The sequence below is a fragment of the Myxocyprinus asiaticus genome, chromosome 8 (assembly GCF_019703515.2).
Source record: "Myxocyprinus asiaticus isolate MX2 ecotype Aquarium Trade chromosome 8, UBuf_Myxa_2, whole genome shotgun sequence".
NCBI lineage: Eukaryota > Metazoa > Chordata > Actinopteri > Cypriniformes > Catostomidae > Myxocyprinus > Myxocyprinus asiaticus.
Genome location: NC_059351.1, coordinates 45,064,145 through 45,086,153, shown reverse-complemented (window position 1 = coordinate 45,086,153; position 22,009 = coordinate 45,064,145). Strand labels below are relative to the sequence as shown.

The following is a 22,009-nucleotide window of genomic DNA, read 5'->3' as shown; positions in this document are numbered from 1 at the left end:
TCCACATACGTTTCTGGCGTACACATGCGGCTTATATTGGCAGGTCAGCTGAGCGAATTTGCGCAAGCTCTAGAGACCTACGCAACTCTACTGTGTCACTGCAAAAATAAAAGACCTTTAATTATGAGTATTAACATAGAACCGCTCCATGAAGTGGTGTAAAACTTTAGGAAGCATCTCTAAAACCTGTTATTTAGTATGTCACTTTTTTTTTTATTATTACAAGAACTCTAAGACCCCGAGTGAAGCTCCACCTCCTCCAGTTTTGTCGGTTCCGCCCCGCCCCAGTCCTACGGTACACACGCACCGTGTGCTCCCCCTCCACCTCCTGTCTTGCGCGGAGCTCCGCACGTCTGTCGGAACTACAGACACACATACACACAGAGCCATGGCCGAAAACGCCGGCTTGGAAAATCACCGCATTAAAAGCTTTAAAAACAAGGGGCGAGATGTGGAGGTAGGTCCGCCAGAGACTTTGGACTCTGTGCCTTTTATTTGAACGGGTTTCGTCCTTCTGAGTTAGGTAGTTCTGATGGGTTTATGGTGTTTGTGGATCCAGCAGCAACAGCAGCATCATGCGGAGCGGGCGCGGCCTTCACACAGGCCTCTTTAAACACACATTTCCCATCAAAATTCACCGCGTCTTCGAGCATTACACACGAACACGAGCCGTTATAACGGACGGGTTAGTACTGGAATATTACTTAGGGTTTGTTTATTATCTTGTTCCCGTGGCAGAGCTGTTTATTTTATATTTTAAGTCTAGCTGGGCCAAAAAAAACATGTAGATTAATCGTGCTAGCCTGTGTGCTAACTGCTTAGCAGGCGACAGATTCATCGTCTCTACCAGTCAGTTTATTTGCTTTACATTTGACATTAATGTATGTAAGATAAGAGCATTGTAAATTTACTGAATAGTCTGAAAAAATACAGTAATGGGACAGAGACAGGTGTGTTAACACCGGTGTTAGTCAACTGGCCAGAACTGAACTAGTGACCAGTCACACCAAAAACATCTGACCTATTTATCGCTTGTTTTGTGTTGTGTTTGACCTTAATGGACCTGAGAGCTGGCTATGGTGTTTTAATAAAGCCGATAAGATGTTATTTTGAAATGTCAAGTTGCTTAACAGAATTTAGCCTTCAGTGGCTTTAATATGTGAACAAACATCACATAGGCCTATAGATTAATTAAACCTTATTTTATGACCTTAAGATCCTTAAAACTCGAGTGAAAACTTCATAAATTTGGTGTTCTTGAGTGCCTACCCTAATTCAGGCTGCATGACGGCGACCTTTAGGAAACCTTTTGAGTAAGATGATGGATTTCATACTAATGCCACTAGACAGGACGTCTATAACCAGATACTCCATTCTCCATCCTGGGGGTTCAAGTTGCATCTAACAAAAAGGACCACCATATGAGCATATTTTCAGACCTCAATGATGTTAATAGAGAAGTTCAAAGTGTTGTGATCACATTTATGATTAGCCATTTACTTGCGTACCCTGTTGCTACTAGCTCTGCCGTGGACACATCTGAGTAACCCAGAGGCCTTCTCCAAGATTAATGGTGTGAAGTGACTGGACTTGCAGGGTGCTGGTGTGACTCAGCCGTCAGAAACACAAGGCTTTGGATGAAGCCAGCAAAGCTGTCGCCATTCTGCAGCTATTCAGGGAATTTGCAAAGCAGATTCCGGTTTCTCATCTTGTGTTCCTACGAGCACATGCACAGCCGGGCCATGTAGTCTGTATTTGATGTGGCCTGCAACGGACTTTGGATCTGAGGGATTCTCCGGCTCCTTTGCTGGTGGATTTGGCCCATTGCAAGGATGTAATCGTAGCTATCAGAGGGAGTAGCTAACACAAGTGCTTTTGTGTTTTGCATTGCAAAATGGCTGTGGAAAAAGAAAGGAACATGCAGCTGTTTGATTCGTCTGTTTGATCCAAGTCTGCTATATTGCATGCTGACTTGATACATTCGACGTCACAGGGCAGGTCAAAGAGTTCATGTTAAAATATTCTCACACGCAATTCAAAAGACATTTGTGATTGGATTACATCAAGCACATTCCTTCATTAGCCAGCATCCTGGTGGTTTGCATGTGACATATCTTTTAGCTTAAGCATGCGTGGGTAACTTGTTATTATTAGATATACATTCGGCAGACACTTAAAGGAATATTCCAGGTTCACTAAATGTTAAGCTTGATTGACAGCATTTGTGGCATTATGTTGATTTGCATTAATATTCATTTTGAATTGTCCCTGCTTTTCTTTTAAAAATGCAAAAGTCTTGGTTACTGTGAGGCTCTTACAATGGAAGTAAATGGGAACAATCTGTAAATGTTAAAATATATATATATTATTTTTTTTTATTGCTACAAGACATAAACAGTATGAGTGTTAAAATAATTTTAGTGTAATAAAATAGCTTACTAACCTTTTCTGTGTGAAGTTACATCCAAATTGTAAAACTTTGTTGCTATGACAACGTAACGCTGTAAATTCCTAAATTATGATTTAAACAACTTTACAGCTCAAAAATGATACAAGTTTTAACAGAAGAAAGTGCTTTTGTAAAATTATAAGCATCACATTTCTGCCTTTAACCCCTCCAAAAGTGGCCCCATTCACTTTCATTGTGAGTGCCTTACTGGAACCTTGATTTTTGCTTTTTCTTTTCTTTTCCTTCTTTAAAAAAAAAAAAAAAAAAAAAAGTAGTAAAAATTATTTTAGTGTTATCAATATCATGCCACAAATGCTGTTGATGAGTTAAACTTGGATTGAACCCAGAATTGATTTCATTTAAAGGAACTTACTGATTTGCATTTTAGAAATTTAGATGTAGGCCTACATGCTAGTATTATGTTCCCTGAGAATCGAACTCTTGACTTTGGTGTTGCGGGCACCGTGCTAAACCAATTGAGCTATATGAACTCCCTGTATTAGTAATGGTCATTCTTGATGCTAAATATAGTGATCGGTCTAAATATGAGCCTTTCGATGAGTCAAGCTGGATTTCTGGTGCTACTGGATATTTATGGCAGTTAAGAGTGATCAGCCTATTTATTAGCATGACGTGGACCTAACAGGAGTTCGACAGCATGTCCTCAGACCACGCTGGCAATGAGACAAGCACATGCACATGCACTGTGTCATTATGTTGGTCTCGAATGCCAAGCTGTCATGTCACTGGCAAAGCATCGGTCCGCTGAATCCCAAGGTGCTTCCTGTCGACTCGGCCTTCCTGTCATTGTGCTGCTGTGGCTCATACACATCTCATGTTATTTTTATACGAATACAGCGCTAAAATATAAATGGTGGCTTAATCTATAAATTCAGATATCACTTTAATGTAGGGGAAAATACCTTACTGTTATCCTTTTTTTAGTCATAGTTTTAGTCTTTTGACAATTGTCTTTTTAAATGTAGTCAATAATTTGTCATCTCATATTCATTTATTTTAATCATTAATTTCTCTGCCTAAAATGCTATGTTTTAGACAACAGAAATACCATATTTTAGTTGACCATATTGTGCAAATTAAAAAAAAATGGTCCCAAACTGTAACAGACTATACTTTAATCAAATATTCAAACGTTAAAGAAATGTATGAACCTTTATTAATTTAACATGAATCAAACATGGGGCCTGGCTAGTGCAGTGAGTAATGACGCTGACTACCACCCCTGGAGTCGCGAGTTCGAATCCAGGGTGTGCTGAGTGACTCCAGCCAGGTCTCCTAAGCAACCAAATTGGCCCGGTTGATAGGCAGGGTAGAGTCACATGGGGTAACCTCCTCGTTGTTGCTATAATGTGGTTCTTGCTCTCGGTGGAACGTCTGGTGAGTTGTGCGTGGATGCCGCGGAGAATAGCGTGAAGCCTCCACACGCGCTACGTCTCCGCGGTAACGTGCTCAACAAGCCACGTGATAAGATGCGTGGATTGATGGTCTCAGACGAAGAGGCAACTGAGATTCGTCCTCTGCCACCCAGATTGAGGCGAGTCACTACGCTACCACGAGGACCTACAGCACATTGGGAATTGGGCATTCCAAATTGGGGAGAAAAAAAACCATGTATCAAACATATAAAAGATACAACAAAATACAGCTGTCCTTGTGTAAAGCTCCTGAAATAATAGTTTAAAATGAATATACAGAAGTATTAGCTATTTTTCAAGGTACTGTGTTCTGAATTCATTGTGCTTTAGAGATTGTTATTTTTGTGTTTTAGCCAGTTTGGGAGAGTGCATTTTGTGTAGCGCGGCTTTTAGGAAAACAGCATATTCACAATGCAAGTTACGCATTCTGTGCAGATGTAAGTTTAAAGAGAATATATATATATATATATATATATATATATATATATATAGTGGATATGTATAAATAGGATGTGGTGTTGAGTGTGGTAATTAACACATTTATAAAGCAGTTCATTTTGCTGGAGTTCAGCTCTTTGTGTTAACGCTGCTCAAGCAGGGAAATATGCAGCATACTGGATTAATGGATTAGATTAATACATTTTTTCTAGGTTTTTCTTCTAAAAATACATGTTTCTTTTTCTGCTTTTGCACCATTAATATCTCGCTGTATTTTCTTATCATGTTTTCATTAACAGTATGTTTAGTTAGTCTTTATTACCGTCATTTTCACCTTGCCTTCGTTATAGTTGACAAAATTAAAAGAAATCTTTCGTGAACAAACGTTTTTGTCAGTAATTTCGTTGACGAGAGTAACACTGCTGTTATCAGGCACTTCGAATGGTATTCCTGAAGATCTGATTTTAAAAATGTTGTAATTGCTTACAGCACCATTTAAAAAATAAATAAATAAAATTATATATATATATATATATATATATATTTAGCAAGGCTTGGCATCTATCTGAATTGAGTGTAATTTACAGCTCGTCGAATCACCCCTATCCTCCCTTCCCAATGTGTTGCACTCTTGAACTCTTGCCTTGAGTAGCCAGTAATGCTTGGAACTTCCTGGCCAATTGCATGATATCTAAGCAGTCATTCAGAAATTAATTTCTTTGTATTTTGTCCTTTTTTCATTCCCCTCCTTGTTTGTCTTGCTTAAATTCAACATCCTCTCTCATTCCCCCTCAGTGGCCTTTGGATTGCATAAGGCACACTGTGGGTTTGCTGTAACATGAACTAGGATGCCCAGTCACAAGATTAAATCTGATCTGTCCCACCATCCCCACCACACTGCATGGGGAATCTCTAAATCATTGTCTGCTAATGTTTTTATGGCAAGTCTGTCCCCTTTTCCTCCTGTTTCCCATTAAAGTTGTAATTTTTTTGCACGTTCCTCTGTTTAAATTGGGTGCCAGATTCTTGGAAGGCGCAAACTGGTTTAATCTCTCCGTGTTCAAAGTGGCCTGTCAACCGTTTGTCACTGTTTAATGCATTTTGTTGGACTAAACATGTTCTGGTCATTCTGTCTGGAGCAGATGTGTGTTCTATTGGATTTTGTGCAACAGTTCTAAAAGAATAGCCACAAAATGTCATTGTCTAAATGGAATCCTCCCTGCAAGAGTGAGTGACAGCTGGGCTCCGCTGTCACCATGGTTACCACGGTTGGTTGCCTCTTTGTTCTGTCGGAGTGGTTAGACTTTAATTGCCATTAATGTCACATTTCGGTTGCTTTGAAACACATTGTGTGTATAGGGTTGCATACTAATGCTTCAGAATACTGGTGGTGCCACATTATTTTTTTAAACAGTAGTACCGTCAATATGGTAGTAACATAAAGGTGGTCGCACACCGGACGAGAAGCGGCGTGTCATGGCTAGGACACGGCACAGGTATCAAACACGGGGCACAATGATGAGGTTCAGGTTGCAGACAGTACACACAAAAGTTACCAAGGGTTTTCACTTGTTCAAGAATGAAGAACACTAAAGTAAATAATCTATGTCCTTTGATAATGATTTGGGTTGAATTTAATGGAAAATATGAGAGTTGCGCTCTGTGGCGTGGCAGAAATTTGAGCAGTCTCCGGAGTCATAGCTAGGCACCGCCGACAGACACTTTGAAAATTGAGAAGCTTTTAAAAAAACACAATTCACATTGGAAGATTTGAAATTATTTTGGGTTTTGCCTGATGAGACCAGGAAAACCCAAAAATGTCTATAGAGAGCACAGGGGGAAACACCAGAAACCTTATTAAACACCTTTGGATAAATCTTGTAACTTTCGCAGAAAACACACGGGTTAGTGCTACTTCATTTAATCTTAATGCTTTATCTTAACATTTACAGTTTCTCTGAAAATCGAACGCAGCACTCGTTTAATTTTATCCAACTATATATGCATGGTGGCGGTAACTTCGCACTTATGATTAGATAGATTGGATCACATTCCTGAGCCATGCGATCAAACCGGTGTGTGTGTAATTTGCATTTGCACTACTGTTTACCAGGAGAGAGGGGCTGAAGTGGTTGTAATAATGAAACAGCCTTGTCAACGTTACAATATCTTTATATTTATGTTACCAACATTCTAATAATCACAGAAATAATGAAGTAAAAGTTTTGATGTGGTGAAGTTTTTTTTTTTTATTTTATTTTATTTTTTTAATCAAACTAAGAATGTATTAGGTAACAAGTTAGTCCATTTGAGCCTTCTACCAGTTCATCTATCTCACCACTTCCAAAGCAACAAGTAGAATGGCTAGTTTCTAGGAACCACTATGACAAACTATGTTAAGAATGAACACATTGTATCGTGATACTTTAGCTGGTATACTATTGTAAGATATGATTCCGGTATCGTGACAACCCAAGTTGTGTATTATTAGATGTGACCATGCCGTCTATGAACAAATTTGAGCTTGATCTATGTCTTTCAAAGAAAAAAAGCCAGGGGGTGGGCTCTTTTGACTTGGGCCACTAAGCAACAACCCAGAAGACTATTAACAACCACTTAGTAACACTAAGAACACCCTAACAACTACGTAGCAATGTGCTAACAACCACTCGGAACACCTTAGCAATTGCATTAGGGCTGGGTAAAAATACTGAATTTCACTCGCCATTGATTTAGTAGTATAGTGGGAAAGATGTTCAGCATGAGATCCTTTCACTGCTGGTTGAGAGTAAAGGTTTGGTTTGACTCATTCCGTTTCATGTGTGTCCAAAGGCGAGTTCCATATAATTAGTTTGTCAATGAATAATGTCTCTTAATCAGGGTTTTTCATACATTGAAAATTTTTGGAAGTGAAAAGCGGAATTTCGGGCCATCTTGCTTTTGTTGCTTTATAAGCGCTAAATATGCTTCTCATGTAGAACACAAATGCTCGTGGGGTGATTAAAGACTGGTTTCACGTGCACATTGTGTGATCCACTGAGTATCGCGCAAGTGATGCACTCTTCTCTAACCTAATACTATATGCTGGAGCAAGCAGGTGTGCGCGCGGCAACTTGGCTTCACTTGATATGTAAGCTCCGGTGACAGGATAGAGTTGCGTGGATCAGATGCGCGATTTAACAGGGCTGCCCTCGATATCGTGGTGCAGACAACAAAACTTACGGGACCCATTTGCGTCCTACATGAGAATTCAATTTCAAAGCGCTATGGAGCAGTTCAGACATTTCAAACGGCTAGACAGCTCCGACATTCTGAACAGCACAGACAAGGGAAAGAAAATATATATATATACTGCCACAGTTGTAATAATAAATTCTGTAAATCTGTTTGTTTAGGCTATTATATTTGTCCATGATAGGTAAACAGTTTATTTAAAAAATGACTCATAAACATAAGGGCAAGTATAATGTAGAAGAAAAGTCTGGTCCTTTATAAATTGTGAATAAAAGTCATGTGTATAATATTTTAATATATTTCCTGTTCTAATGATATTTGATAATAGGAAACAAACTGGCCTGGTTTGGCTTCAGATATTACTACAAACAAAATGATTCCTAAATCAATAAGAGTCTGATAAAAGGAAAACAATATCAGTTAAGGATTTAAAAAACAAATATTTTTACTATAGAAGCATAGTCCCTAGTCAGTAAAGTGGTTTACTCATGAATATTATAACTAGCCCTATAGAAATAAGGTGTTAAATTTAATTTTTCCACAGAACATTGAAGTACAAAAAAAAAAAAAGTTTCTAGATGCTTAGATTTATCAAAAAATAAATCATCAATAATGCAAACACAAAATGCAACTATGCAACTACGTAAGCCACCACCGAAGACTGTTTTTGACCTAGGAAAAACCCTGTTAATATACTTTCTGTTCTCTGCAGACTGTTGTTGTTGATCAAAACAAAAGATAAACCTAATTAATTAAGTTTAATTCCAATCACACGCAGCATGGCTGAGGTTAAGAATCCATTCGGCTTCACTGAAACTCATCTGGCAAATGCTCGCTAAACTGCCGCTATTCATAAAGAGATTGTACCGTTTTAGCACGTGTTCTACAAATCAATATAAATACTTAAGTACAAACTGTGCATGTAAACAATATACATGATGTAACAAAAAATATATGCAAGACTTTATTGATGGTAAAAATGGATTGAACATCCCTAAATTTCATAGAAACACCTTGCAACACCCAAGCATCATGAATGCATACTGTTCACTCAGCTATGTTGTACTGTTCATATCGGTGAAGTACTAACCAAACAGTTTCTCTCGCTCTTTTTCAGACAATGCGAAGACATCGCAATGAAGTGACGGTAGAACTGAGAAAGGTAAGGGAATTCACGTGTGTGGTCTAGAAAGCTACTTAATGCCAGTTTTTCTGGATTAAGTTTTTTTTTTTTTTTTTTAAGCTGAAGTGGGCTGATGTAAGCTGAACATTCCACTTAGATGCAATACATGTGACTCATCAGAGACTAACCACAGAAATTAACCACACTTGCAACACTGGATTCTCATTTTCTATATGTTTTTTTTTATTGCAAAATAAACTGTGCACAGTCTCGGCTACAACATGAATTAGTTGAAGAGACTCATTGTTGGGTGGTTCACACTGATTACGGGGTGACTCAGTGTACACTTGAGGTTTAATAGTGCTCGATGGCAGAGGTCTGAATAAACCTTATTCAGTGGTGCCATATTTGATTTTGACGTGAATGAAAACAAGGCTGTTAGGTATGGACTTACAGTCTCTTTAATCAAATCAAATCAAATCACTTTTATTGTCACACAACCATATACATAAGTGCAATAGTGTGTGATATTCTTGGGTGCAGTTCCGAGCAACATAGTAGTCGTGATAGTGATGAGACAATTTACAATAAACATCAGATTTACAACACAGTTTAAAATCTAATATACACATAATTACACACAACACAATATACAAATAATAACATACAATATACAGTATACAATACACACAATATTGAATACACATTATACAATAAAAAAAAAGTATATATAGAATGTACAGTAGGTTGTATTGTACTGTATTGACATTCAGGCTGTCGGTTGATAGTAAGTTGTTAAGAGAAAATATAATATAATAATAATATAATTTATGACAGTCCGGTGTGAGATATAAGAGTAATAAAGTGCAGTGCTGATGTATTTGATCGTGGGAGATCAAGAGTTCAAAAGTCTGATTGCTTGGGGGAAGAAGCTGACATGAAGTCGTCTGGTGCGGGTCCTGATGCTGCGATACCGCCTGCCTGATGGTAGCAATGAGAACAGCCCATGGCTTGGGTGGCTGGAGTCTCTGATGATCCTCCGAGCTTTTTTCACACACCGCCTGGTATATATGTCCTGGAGGGAGGGAAGCTCACCTCCGATGTTGTGTCTGGCAGTTCGCACCACACTTTGCAGGGCTTTGCGGTTGTGGGCTGTGCTATTGCCGTACCAGGCGGAGATGCAGCCAGTCAGGATGCTCTCTACAGTGCAGGTGTAGAACCGTGTGAGGATGTGGCGGTTCATTCCAAACTTCCTCAGCCGTCTCAGGAAGAAGAGGCGCTGATGAGCCTTCTTCACAACGACTTCAGTGTGGACGGACCATGTGAGTTCCTCAGTGATGTGGACACCCAGGAACTTGAAGCTGCTGACTCTCTCCACTGGTGCTCCATTGATGGTGATGGGACTGTGTTTTCTGTCTTTTCTTCTGAAGTCCACCACAAGCTCCTTTGTCTTACTGACACTGAGGGAGAGGTTGTGCTCCTGACACCAGTGTGTCAGAGTGTGCACCTCCTCTCTGTAGGCTGTTTCATCATTGTCAGTGATCAGACCTACCACCGTCGTATCATCAGCAAACTTAATGATGGCATTGGAGCTGTGTGTTGCCACACAGTCGTGTGTACAGGGAATACAGGAGTGGGCTGAGAACACAGCCCTGTGGGGCTCCAGTGTTGAGGGTCAGTGATGAGATGTTGCTGCCTATTCTAACCACCTGGTGTCTGCTTGACAGGAAGTCCAGGATCCAGCTGCACAGCGAGCTGTTTAAGCCCAGAGGCCGGAGTTTCTTATCAAGCTTGGAGGGCACTATGGTGTTGAATGCTGAGCTGTAGTCTACAAACAGCATTCTCACATAAGTGTTCTTTTTTTTCCAGGTGGGATAGAGCAGTGTGTATTGTAGATGCAATGGCATCATCAGTGGAGCGGTTGTTGCGGTAAGCAAACTGCAATGGTTCAAGTGAGGAATGCAGCACAGAGCAGATGTAATCTCTGATTAGTCTCTCAAAGCATTTGCTGATGATTGGGGTCAGAGCAACAGGACGCCAGTCATTTAAGCAAGTTATTTTGGATTGCTTTGGAACAGGCACAATGGTGGATGTTTTAAAGCATGTGGGGACTACAGACAAAGAGATGGAAAGGTTGAAAATGTCCGTTAAAAACACCAGCCAGTTGGTTTGCGCATGCTCCGATGACGTGGTCCGGAATGCTGTCTGGACCTGCGCCTTTGCGGATATTCACCCGTCGGAAGGATCAGGTTACATCCACTACAGAGATAGAGAGTGAACTAACCTCTGTAGCTTCGGCCGCGAGAGCTCTCTCCGTGAGGGCGGTGTTATTTCCCTCAAAACGAGCATAAAAATTATTTAGCTCATCCGGGAGAGAGACAGTGGTATTTGCGGCGGAGTTTTTATTCCCTTTAAAGTCCGTGATGATGTTAATTCCCTGCCACATGCTTCTAGAGTTGGTGGTGTTAAACTGTCCTTCAGTCTTGTTCCTGCACTGACGTTTTGCTGATCTGATCATTTCGGAGGGCATAACTGGCTTGTTTATGCTCCTTCGCATTCCCGGAATAAAAAGCGGAGGTCCGCGCATCAAGTGCCGCGCGAACATCGCTATTAATCCAAGGTTTCTGGTTCGGATAGATCCGTATTGTTCTGGTCGGAATGACGTCCTCTACGCACTTTCTGATGAAACACGTTACGCTATCAGCGTAAAGCTCAATGTCATCATCAGAGGCGGACCGGAACATCTCCCAGTCTGCGTGATCAAAATAGTCTTGTAGCATAGAGTCTGATTGGTTCGACCAGCACTGGATCGTTCTGAGGGTGGGTGCTTCCTGTTTCAGTTTCTGCCTGTAAGCGGGCAGAAGCAGAATGGAAGAGTGGTCCGATTTGCCAAATGGTGGGCGGGGGAGGGATTTGTAGCCGTCCCGGAAGGGAGAGTAGCAATGGTCCAAAACCCGGTCCCCTCGTGTGTTAAAACTTAATACGTTGGTGGTATTTTGGTGCGACTGATTTGAAACTGGCTTTATTAAAGTCCCCAGTCACAATGAACGCGGCCTCAGGGTGCGCGGTTTCCTGCTTGTTTATAATCCCGTACAGTTCCTTGAGTGCCCGGTCTGTGTCGGCTTGTGGCGGGATGTACACAGCTGTGATAATGACCGTTGTGAATTCCCTCAGTAGCCAGAATGGTCGACACAGAAGCATGAGAAATTCCAGATCAGGAGAGCAGAAAGACTTGATAGAATGTACGTTCCTCTGATCACACCAGGATTTGTTGATAATAAAACACACACCACCACATCTGCTTTTACCTGAGAGGTCTTTCGCTCTGTCCGCTCGGTGCACGGAGGACACCGCGGGTTCAATGGCTGAATCTGGAATCTCAGCACACATCCAAGTTTCTGTTAGGCAGATAATGCAGCAGTCCCTCATCTCTTGTTGGAAAGAGATCCGCGCTTTCAGCTCGCAGAGCTTGTTATCCAGAGACTGAACATTTGCCAGTAGAATACTGGGTAGCGGGGGTCGATTTGCGCGACGTCTTACTCTGATGAGAACGCCGGCTCTGTTTCCCCTTTTCCTCCTGTGTTTCCGCGGCCGGGCAGCCCAGACAAAGGGCTCCGCTGGCGTGTTTATAAACAGCGGGTCGGCATTGAGGAATTTGAAGTCCAGTTTGCAGTGTGTAATTGCTGAACCAATGTCCAAAAGTGTTTGTCTGTCATAGACAATAAGGCAGACAACATCCAGTACAAAAAACATAAGAATTGTAAACAAAACAAACAAAACACTACAGTGTTGTGTCGGAGCTCCCAACGCAGCAACTATACTTGGCGCCATCTAAATGGCATGCACTCTGTTATGCTGTATAAATCTCTTAGATTACACCTAATTTTCCACAACTCATGTTTTCTAAAGATTTTTGTCTACTGAAATATTTCGGTTTTAAATGTTTTATCGGCGATCCAAAACACTTTAAACAACAGTACAACCCAAGAGACCGAGAGAACTCATTGTCATTCCGTTCAAAAATGTACGATGGTGTTACTGTGAATTGGGAAATATTCATACAGAGGCAGAATATGATTTGACTGATAACCTCATACCTCGATTGGAATTGTTTATTAAATAATGTTTTGCCATTTTTAAGAATACTTTCCGGTGTTATGGAAGTCATCACAAGGTTTGTATGGTCAAGGAAATCTTGAAAAAGACATGGAATTTAGAAACCAGGCCTGGAAATGTCATGGAAAAACAAGATATCACTGAATGTTTTGAAAAATTTATGGAATTTTCTAATAAAGTATTTTGAGCAATACAAGTATTGTAAGAATTCTTCAAGTTTGGCACGTTCACGGTACAATGCTAATAACCGCTACTCAGAGTCCGCATGGAGCAGTAAGCAATATGCGTTGTTGCGTATACTAAGTAGTTTGTGATTTGGCCTAGCGTCATGCACTTACCATTGCTCAAGTTAATTTGGTTAGTAAATTTCAGATTTACTTTATTGTTAAAATATATTAACACTTTGAATGTTTGTATGTAATAACTCACCATGTTAATTAAGCTTATGGTGATATTTGCTTCTGAATCTGAGCAGTGTTAAAGGAATAGTTCACCTAAAAATGGAAATTTGCTGATAATTTACTCACCCTCAGACCATCCAAGATGCATCTGAGTTTCTTCATCAAAACAGAATTTAAGACTTTTAGGATTTCATTTCAGGCCTCCTCCTTTAAACAGTGCAAGTGAATGTACTCCATTTTTTGACGGTCCAAAATGCATATTTAGGGTGCATCAAAATAAAGTTCTTCTGAACCCAAATGATTGATTATTTTTAGAAACAAAACAATACTTATATACTTTTTAACTTCAAATGTTCGCTACAAATGTTCGCCTCCGTACATTGACGCGCACTCATGAGAGGGATGACGTAAGCTCGTTGGTAAGGTGACGTGTCACGTGGAGGAGGAGGCAGGAAGTGCGTCAGTGTTTACAAGAGAAACTTGCACAGACCACAGACCAAGCGCCGTTCACAAACCAAAACGGTCCAAAACAATTTCAAAGCAATATAAAATAATTTCCAGATAATAATAAAAAAACATTACTGCAGTAAATAACCATCCTTTATTTCGGAGCAATGCCGTTGCGTTATCTACTTGTGCTTTTTCTTTAGCATAAATATATAAGCTATATGACTGTCAGAAATTCAAGCCGCACAAGTTGTAGTTAGTTAAACTAAGTGTCCTTTGTGTGAGACTTGACAGTGAAGTGGCGTGAAGGTGAGTTATTTATGCAGGCAGTGATGAGCGAGTGAATTGAGTGCAGGTGCGGTGAATTAGAAATCCAGTGATGAGGAGCGGAGCGCTGAAGGAGGTGCAGAGCCCGAGGGAGGCGTGACAATGACAAAGTTTTCACACATACCTGAGTTTGCTGGAAAAACAGCACGGGCACAGCCCATACAGATATCATCCCTTTGTTTCTTTCGATGGTCTGAAATCCTCAGGGGTAAAATTTTCACTGCACACCCTCCAATATTTGAGAGAATGTAGGGGTGTACTGATATCCAGGTTCAGCACGATAAGCCAGAGCTTCAGTCGCTCATGATCATGTATAGGCAATCGATGAAAAAGTTAATATTTTTCCTGGCGTGCATTTCCTTTGGGGTTTCTGGAGGTTGAAGCATCCAGGATACACACACCAAACAACCATTCTGATCAATACACTTACACAAATACAAATCTACAGCAAAGACAATTCAACTTTTGTACAGCGCTCCTCTTGCATACAATGACACTCTTCCTGCCTCCTCCACGTGATGCGTGACCTTACCAACGAGCTTACGTCATCCCTCTTATGAGCATGTGTCACAGAAATGTACGGAAGCTAACATTTTGAAGTTAAAAAGTATACAAGTATTGTTTTGTTTCTAAAAATAATCAATCGTTTGGGTTCAGATTAACTTTATTTGTCGACTGGAGTCATGTGGATTATTTTGATGCACCCTAAATATGTATTTTGGACTGTCAAAAAATGGAGGACATTCACTTGCATTGTTTAAAGGAGGAGGCCTGAAATGAAATCCTAAAAATCTTAAATTCTGTTTTGATGAAGAAAGAAACTCCGATACATTTTGGATGGCCTGAGTGTGAGTAAATTCAGCAAATTTTCATTTTTGGGTGAACTATTCCTTTAATTGTACATTTCTTGATGAGCAAAAATTAAAAGTCTCTATCACCACATTCCCGTTTTTAACGGAAAACATGAGAGAAGACCTGCGCTGATTGTCATTGATTCACTCCAAAGGTCTCTGTTTCAGGTCTATTTCTCTCAATTTGTTTTTCATTCTAATCTGTAATTATTAACATTGACATGTATGTGGAACTGATGCAAATATATATAGCATAGATATTTATACTGGAACGTTCTCAGCTATTTTTGTGTGAGGCGCTAAAATACGGGACAAACTGCGTACTGCTTTGATTTAATATTGAACACAATTCTCTTCCCTTCGATACTGGACGATTCCGGATTATACATGAAAGTTTATATTTTGAAGAACAAATGAAAGAAAAGTCATCGATGCTCGTGTCTGATTCACTGTTTGTTGAGCACTTCTCACAGAAAGCACATATGAAGAAGTTCTCTCTCTGTGTCACTGGTCCGAAAACAGTTTGCAAAAGTTTAGTCTTATATATGAGTTCTGCAAATGATCTTTGACCATCTCGGGAGGTGTTCTGAGTTTAATTAGCTTAATAGCCTATATACCGGTAGATCTTTTTCTACTATTTATTTGAATAGGAAAAAAGTGGCTTGTACAGAATGGAAGTGGCTGATAAAATTTGGCATTCAACAGCCTCTGTGGCTGGTGGTCAAAATGTTAGTTTCGTACCCTGCTGAACAAACATTTAACTTATTAATTTAAATTCTATGCATTAATGTAAACCATGTAGGGCATTAAATACAGGTGCATCTCAATAAATTAGAATGTTGTGGAAAAGTTCATTTATTTCAGTAATTCAACTCAGATTGTGAAACTCGTGTATTAAATAAATTCAATGCACACAGACTGAAGTAGTTTAAGTCTTTGGTTCTTTTAATTGTGATGATTTTGGCTCACATTTAACAAAAACCCACCAATTCACTATCTCAGAAAATTAGAATACATCATAAGACCAATAAAAAAAACATTTTTAGTGAATTGTTGGCCTTCTGGAAAGTATGTTCATTTACTGTATATATACTCAATACTTGGTAGGGGCTGCTTTTGCTTTAATTACTGCCTCAATTTGGCGTGGCATGGAGGTGATCAGTTTGTGGCACTGCTGAGGTGGTATGGAAGCCCAGGTTTCTTTGACAGTGGCCTTAAGCTCATCTGCATTTTTTGGTCTCTTGTTTCTCATTTTCCTCTTGACAATACCCCATAGATTCTCTATGGGGTTCAGGTCTGGTGAGTTTGCTGGCCAGTCAAGCACACCAACACCATGGTCATTTAACCAACTTTTGGTGCTTTTGGCAGTGTGGGCAGGTGCCAAATCCTGCTGGAAAATGAAATCAGCATCTTTAAAAAGCTGGTCAGCAGAAGGAAGCATGAAGTGCTCCAAAATTTCTTGGTAAACGGGTGCAGTGACTTTGGTTTTCAAAAAACACAATGGACCAACACCAGCAGATGACATTGCACCCCAAATCATCACAGACTGTGGAAACTTCAAGCAACTTGGGCTATGAGCTTCAACACCCTTCCTCCAGACTCTAGGACATTGGTTTCCAAATGAAATACAAAACTTGCTCTCATCTGAAAAGAGGGCTTTGGACCACTGGGCAACAGTCCAGTTCTTCTCCTTAGCCCAGGTAAGACGCCTCTGACGTTGTCTGTGGTTCAGGAGTGGCTTAACAAGAGGAATACGACAACTGTAGCCAAATTCCTTGACATGTCTGTGTGTGGTGGCTCTTGATGCCTTGACCCCAGCCTCAGTCCATTCCTTGTGAAGTTCACCCAAATTCTTGAATCGATTTTGCTTGACAATCATAAGGCTGCGGTTCTCTCGGTTGGTTGTGCATTTTTTTCTTCCATACTTTTTCCTTCCACTCAACTTTCTGTTAACATGCTTGGATACAGCACTCTGTGAACAGCCAGCTTCTTTGGCAATGAATGTTTGTGGCTTACCCTCCTTGTGAAGGGTGTCAATGATTGTCTTCTGGACAACTGTCAGATCAGCAGTCTTCCCCATGATTGTGTAGCCTAGTGAACCAAACTGAGAGACCATTTTGAAGGCTCAGGAAACCTTTGCAGGTGTTTTGAGTTGATTAGCTGATTGGCATGTCACCATATTCTAATTTTTTGAGATAGTGAATTGGTGGGTTTTTGTTAAATGTGAGCCAAAATCATCACAATTAAAAGAACCAAAGACTTAAACTACTTCAGTCTGTGTACATTGAATTTATTTAATACACAAGTTTCACAATTTGAGTTGAATTACTGAAATTAATGAACTTTTCCACGACATTCTAATTTATTGAGATGCACCTGTATGTAAACTGTTCCAAATACAAAATAGAGGGATTCCAAGATTGTCAGTGAGACATCCAAAATATGAGGGGAGAAGACAAGGCAAAAACAATGTGTTCACAAACAAAGAAAAACTAAACAAAAAACTTAGTCAATTATTACAAAGCAGATGTTGTGTCACTGAGTAAGTTGTATTCTATAAGGTGCATTTTTTGATTGTTATTCAAACAGTGCTGATTTTATTGTATTTTATTTTTTACAAATGGGTAGAAACATCTGAAAACTCTGCAAGAAAGTTGAGTTTTGGAAGTTCATGAAAAGGTCATGGAAATTTAATAGTGAAAATGTGTACGAACCCTGTCATCACTATCTTTGATATTTACTTTAGTCATATTGTTACTGATTGTATTTATGGCTACATCTAGAGAATTGAAAAGGGGCTTGACTTCAGTTATTCATACAGACAGTATTTAAGCCAATCCTGTAGGCTGTAGTTTGAACCGGGCCATTCGAGAGTCACTGTCTGTGAATAAAGTTGTCAAACCCAAAAACGGACCATGTGAATGCAACCATACGGTCCTGCTAGCTGATCCACCTTCTAATGTGACTTGACTTTGATCTGAGGATTTGCAGTCAAATGCAGCCACAATAATTGTGTGTGAAATGATGAGATTGTGTGGGCACATTGCTGCAGGAAATAGAGTAGCATCTGTAGCTTAAATATGGCCTTAGTGCACTCTCTGGAGTCTCATCATTCATAACAAATAGACTTGAGCCTTGTTTATACTTTCCCCTGGCAACGCAGCACGTATTGCTCTCGGCAGCCCGAGGCATTTGTACTTGACGCGCACTGCGGTTGCACTCTTCTCTAAATGATAGACGGCAGTGCAGAGAAAATACCAGCTGATCCAGCAAGATACAGCAGTGAAGAAGTGCTTTGCTGAACTTTACATTTACCTAGCCAGGTATGATAATAAATAGTTAATGTTCGCTGATCATATGGAAGAGGTGAACAAAATGAAAACACTTAAGAACCAAAAGTAGGCTTTTTATATTGTGTCTCTGTGGCAAAACTCAAGCACTTTAATTTGTGTACTGTTAAGGTACTATTGTTTTATATTTTATAGCTTAGTCAAGATTTGGGATGTGCGGAACAACTAATTTCGCTGACGTTTAAATATAAATTTTGAGGTTAACGACTAGTCTAAAAGTAAGAAACCCTCAGAAAACAGTAAAAAACATTGAGTTTATGCAACTCATTAATTAAGACTTAAGACTATTCCGAATGCCAAATTCGACATCAAATTTAGCTGAAAAGGGGCGTTTATCCGTGACGTGCTTGCTTTGCATTATGGTCATTGTACATTAAATATAGAACACGACATGCATTCACTGAATAAACGTAGGCGAATACAGGCATATTATCGAAAGCATTTAAATGAATAGTGCAGGACCAATAGAGCAACCCTTATAGCCTGTTCTAAATGAAATTCAAGTAAATGTTACTTAACATTAAAACTGTCAGGACATTGATGAAAATAATTAACAGATAAGCCAAATCTACGAGAAAAGAAAATGTGCTGAAAGGTTGCGTGTATTTCATGATGGACATTAGCCTATGATCTAATATAGCAGCTGTTTGGTTAAGAACGTTAACCAATAACAGTTACTATGTAAAAAATACTGTAAATAAATAGCTAAGATAGAAAAAAGATAGGCCTGTGAGAAGTGTACAATAAATCTTATGTATTGTTCTAAACATGATGTGCACACAGAATAAAAGTTAACAAGTAAGCATTCAGCACATCGTTGAAAATAGCCTAGTTGATAAGCAGGGTAAATGTGACGAGGAAGAGGGTGTGGCCGGGCCGTGATGGAGGATGGCTGGCGCCGAATCAGCTTATCAGCGGAAGAGTGAGATAAAGGGTAGCCGGAGATGCCGGTTCGAGAGAGAGAGAGAGAGACGCACGCGGCCGCGTCACGTGTCTGTTTGTTTACATTTGTTTTGAGTTGAGTTTCTCATTAAAGTTTACATTGACTGTACAGCCGGTTCCCGCCGCCTCCTTGCCCATCCATAATTTGAAGAAAAAAAGAATTGGCATTCCTATCCTAAAACAGCCATTTTCTAGGTTACCTACTCAGAAAGCATACATTTTTGATGAGCAAAATCAACATGTCAATGTGGTCCGGTGAAAGACGGGAACTGACTCACCTGAGGCAATTATCCTGCACCTGAAAAAGCCTGCACAGTGGAAAAATAACTTGCAAGCATGCACAGATTTAAAGAAGACTCAAATGTGAAAACATCCATGGTGACTTGCAAGCCAACGTTTCAGAAATCTGCTTCCCACACCAAAGTGAAGTGATTTCCATAGCCAATTTGCTTGTCTTGTGAGAGGACATTTTCCTGTACATGCTTTGAGTGAGAGAGGGAAGAAGCACGCACGGCCTGAGGTGAAATGAAACTTTGTATACATCTCTTTTTTTTTCTTTTTTTTATAATTGTATTAATTATATTTAAAGATTAACATCAACATGACAGTGATTTAAGTGCAGCCTTTATAAAAAATATAAATCCAGAGGTAAATGTGTAAAAATGTTGAACAGCTTAATGAGGAAAAATATTGACTGACTAGTAATTCCATTGTCGACCAGTAGCATCAGTACCGTTTTGTCGACTAGTCTCGCATATCCTTAGTCAAGTTCCGAATTTAAAACCAAAATGGTATGAACTCCAATTACATTTAAACACACTTTTTTTTTTTTTTTTTTTTTTTTTTACACCATACAAAATAAATGAGCTATTCAGTTAGATATTAATTAAACCAAACTTTAGTGTATTGTTTAGATCTTTTTATTCAGTGTACAGAAAGTAAATAGGCTTACTTGTTTTTCTGAATAAGAACTACCGAGGAGCTGCAACAGGTAATTTTACTGTGAAAACATTGTTTTAACATTATTTGCAGTAGTGTTACTCTGCCCTGCCCCTTTCCTCATTCATCCAATGGGATTGAAGCACTGCTCTCGCACCACATGAAAAGTAAAAGATTGTCATGTGCACGATCGCACGAAACTGAGCTTTGCTGAGGTCAGATGACAGCCGCAGTGACGTCACTTTGTGCGCACGAACCCTTGTGAACAAGCGGCTGCATCGAGTATAAATTAGGCTTTAAGCAGGTGGTAAAAGATTACATGTGAGCATACAAGGATGCATTGCTCTTGCCTCAGGATCTTTCTTTTCAGTATTTCAGATAAGATGTGTGGATACACGTGTGGTGCTTCGGAAACAAGGCATGTCACGTGATGTATAGTGACAACTCTGATAACGTAACCAATTTAATAAACCTTAGAGATTGTGATCAAACACTTAATGTCCTGGAATGGTTACCAGCGACAGAATGAGCCTACCATCTTTTTGCCTGCAGCTCTCAAATGGTTACCGCTCGCATCATCCAAGAGTATACATGCCAGAAACCTCAATTCATTAACATATGACCGCCCACATTTACACGTCAATTATGCCTATTCAGTGTTCATTGGCTGATCACAGTGTTAAAATATCTATGATTGGTATCTGCCTCAAATTTCCTGATGGGTGAAATATTATTCCAAACCTTGTACTGTTCTTGGCTGTGCATGGTGTCTGCTGCTCTGCATATCCTTTTGAACAATCCCAGCATAAGAAACGAGTGGCTTCAGTTCAGTCTGACCTTAAAAGTTGAATGTAACATTTTAATGTTTGTCTAGCGAAGAGGCTGTTATTGAGAGATGATGCAAAACAGATTATGTTGGACCCAAAAGCAAACCTGCAGCTATTTTTAAGCTTTGCAACACTCTTTCACTGGATATGTGAAGAGGGTGTTTACATGGAAATTTTGAATATATAGCAGCAAAAAATAACCTGTTTAATTAAACTCAGTAAGAGGGTGAAAAATGGTCATGAAAAGCTAAATTAACTAAAGTCTTGACTAACACTGAGTGGAACTCAGGGCAAAAATAAAACGATAAATGTATGAAATAACCCCTTTAAAACTACGAAATGTCCTGTTATTGAAGCGGTCCCATGGCTTGGTCTCTCCTCTTCTGTTGAGCTGTTTCTGTTGGAGATCTGGTTTGCGCTTGCTGTATTTGGGTCATGCCATCCATGGTCACGGGGCCCCTGCTTGGCTGCACCCCAAGATTTTTTTGTCACGAGGGGCTTCCATTCTAGTTGACCAGGAACGCCATCATTGGAACGATTTGCCCTTTTTATGCGTTTCTACATCTATTTGAAAACCTAAAAACACACCTATTTGAAAACCTTAATAAATTCCCATGTCCCTTCTTGATGAAGCAGCACATCATAACCAGAAGCAAAGCTGCTACAGCCACCACAAAACCTGTGACAATCAAAACAAATGGACTCCAGCTTGCATCGTTTCTGAGTGGGTGGAAATCTGCTGCAGTTGGGGACACGTAATCATTTCATGTGTCTTGATCGATCAGATTGCTCTCTGATTGGAAATGCACATTCCATTCACTATTTGCCACATAAATGTGTCTCTGCAAAATGGTTATCGATCAGGAAAAAAGCATTTAGTAACCAAGTGTAAATACCCCCTGTGTTGGGCTAGATTTGATGTGGAGCAGGAGTTGAGTCCCACAGCCTTCATAATTTTGATGCATTTAGTGCTGGATTGGGTGACACAGCAGGTCCTGTCCATATTAGGCAGTTACATGGTCAGCCCAGACAAATCAGACAGAATGTGTGTGTGTTTGTGTGTGAGACATTCCTCTTTGCATTCCTGTTTGCACTAACATTAGTCACTGACTGCTCACACTCGCATTAC

At 39.8% G+C, this 22,009-nt stretch overlaps 1 protein-coding gene across 1 annotated transcript in view; it reads left to right on the top strand.

The window, feature by feature from the left end:
• Positions 1 to 289: 289 nt before the first annotated feature.
• Positions 290 to 22,009, top strand: part of LOC127445527 (importin subunit alpha-4) — a 39,578-nt gene continuing 17,858 nt past the window's right edge. Inside the window, exons 1-2 of the mRNA XM_051705679.1 lie at positions 290 to 457; positions 8,675 to 8,719. Coding sequence (XP_051561639.1) covers positions 389 to 457; positions 8,675 to 8,719 — 114 coding nt within the window. The 5' untranslated portion in view covers positions 290 to 388. The remainder of the gene's footprint in view (positions 458 to 8,674; positions 8,720 to 22,009) is intronic.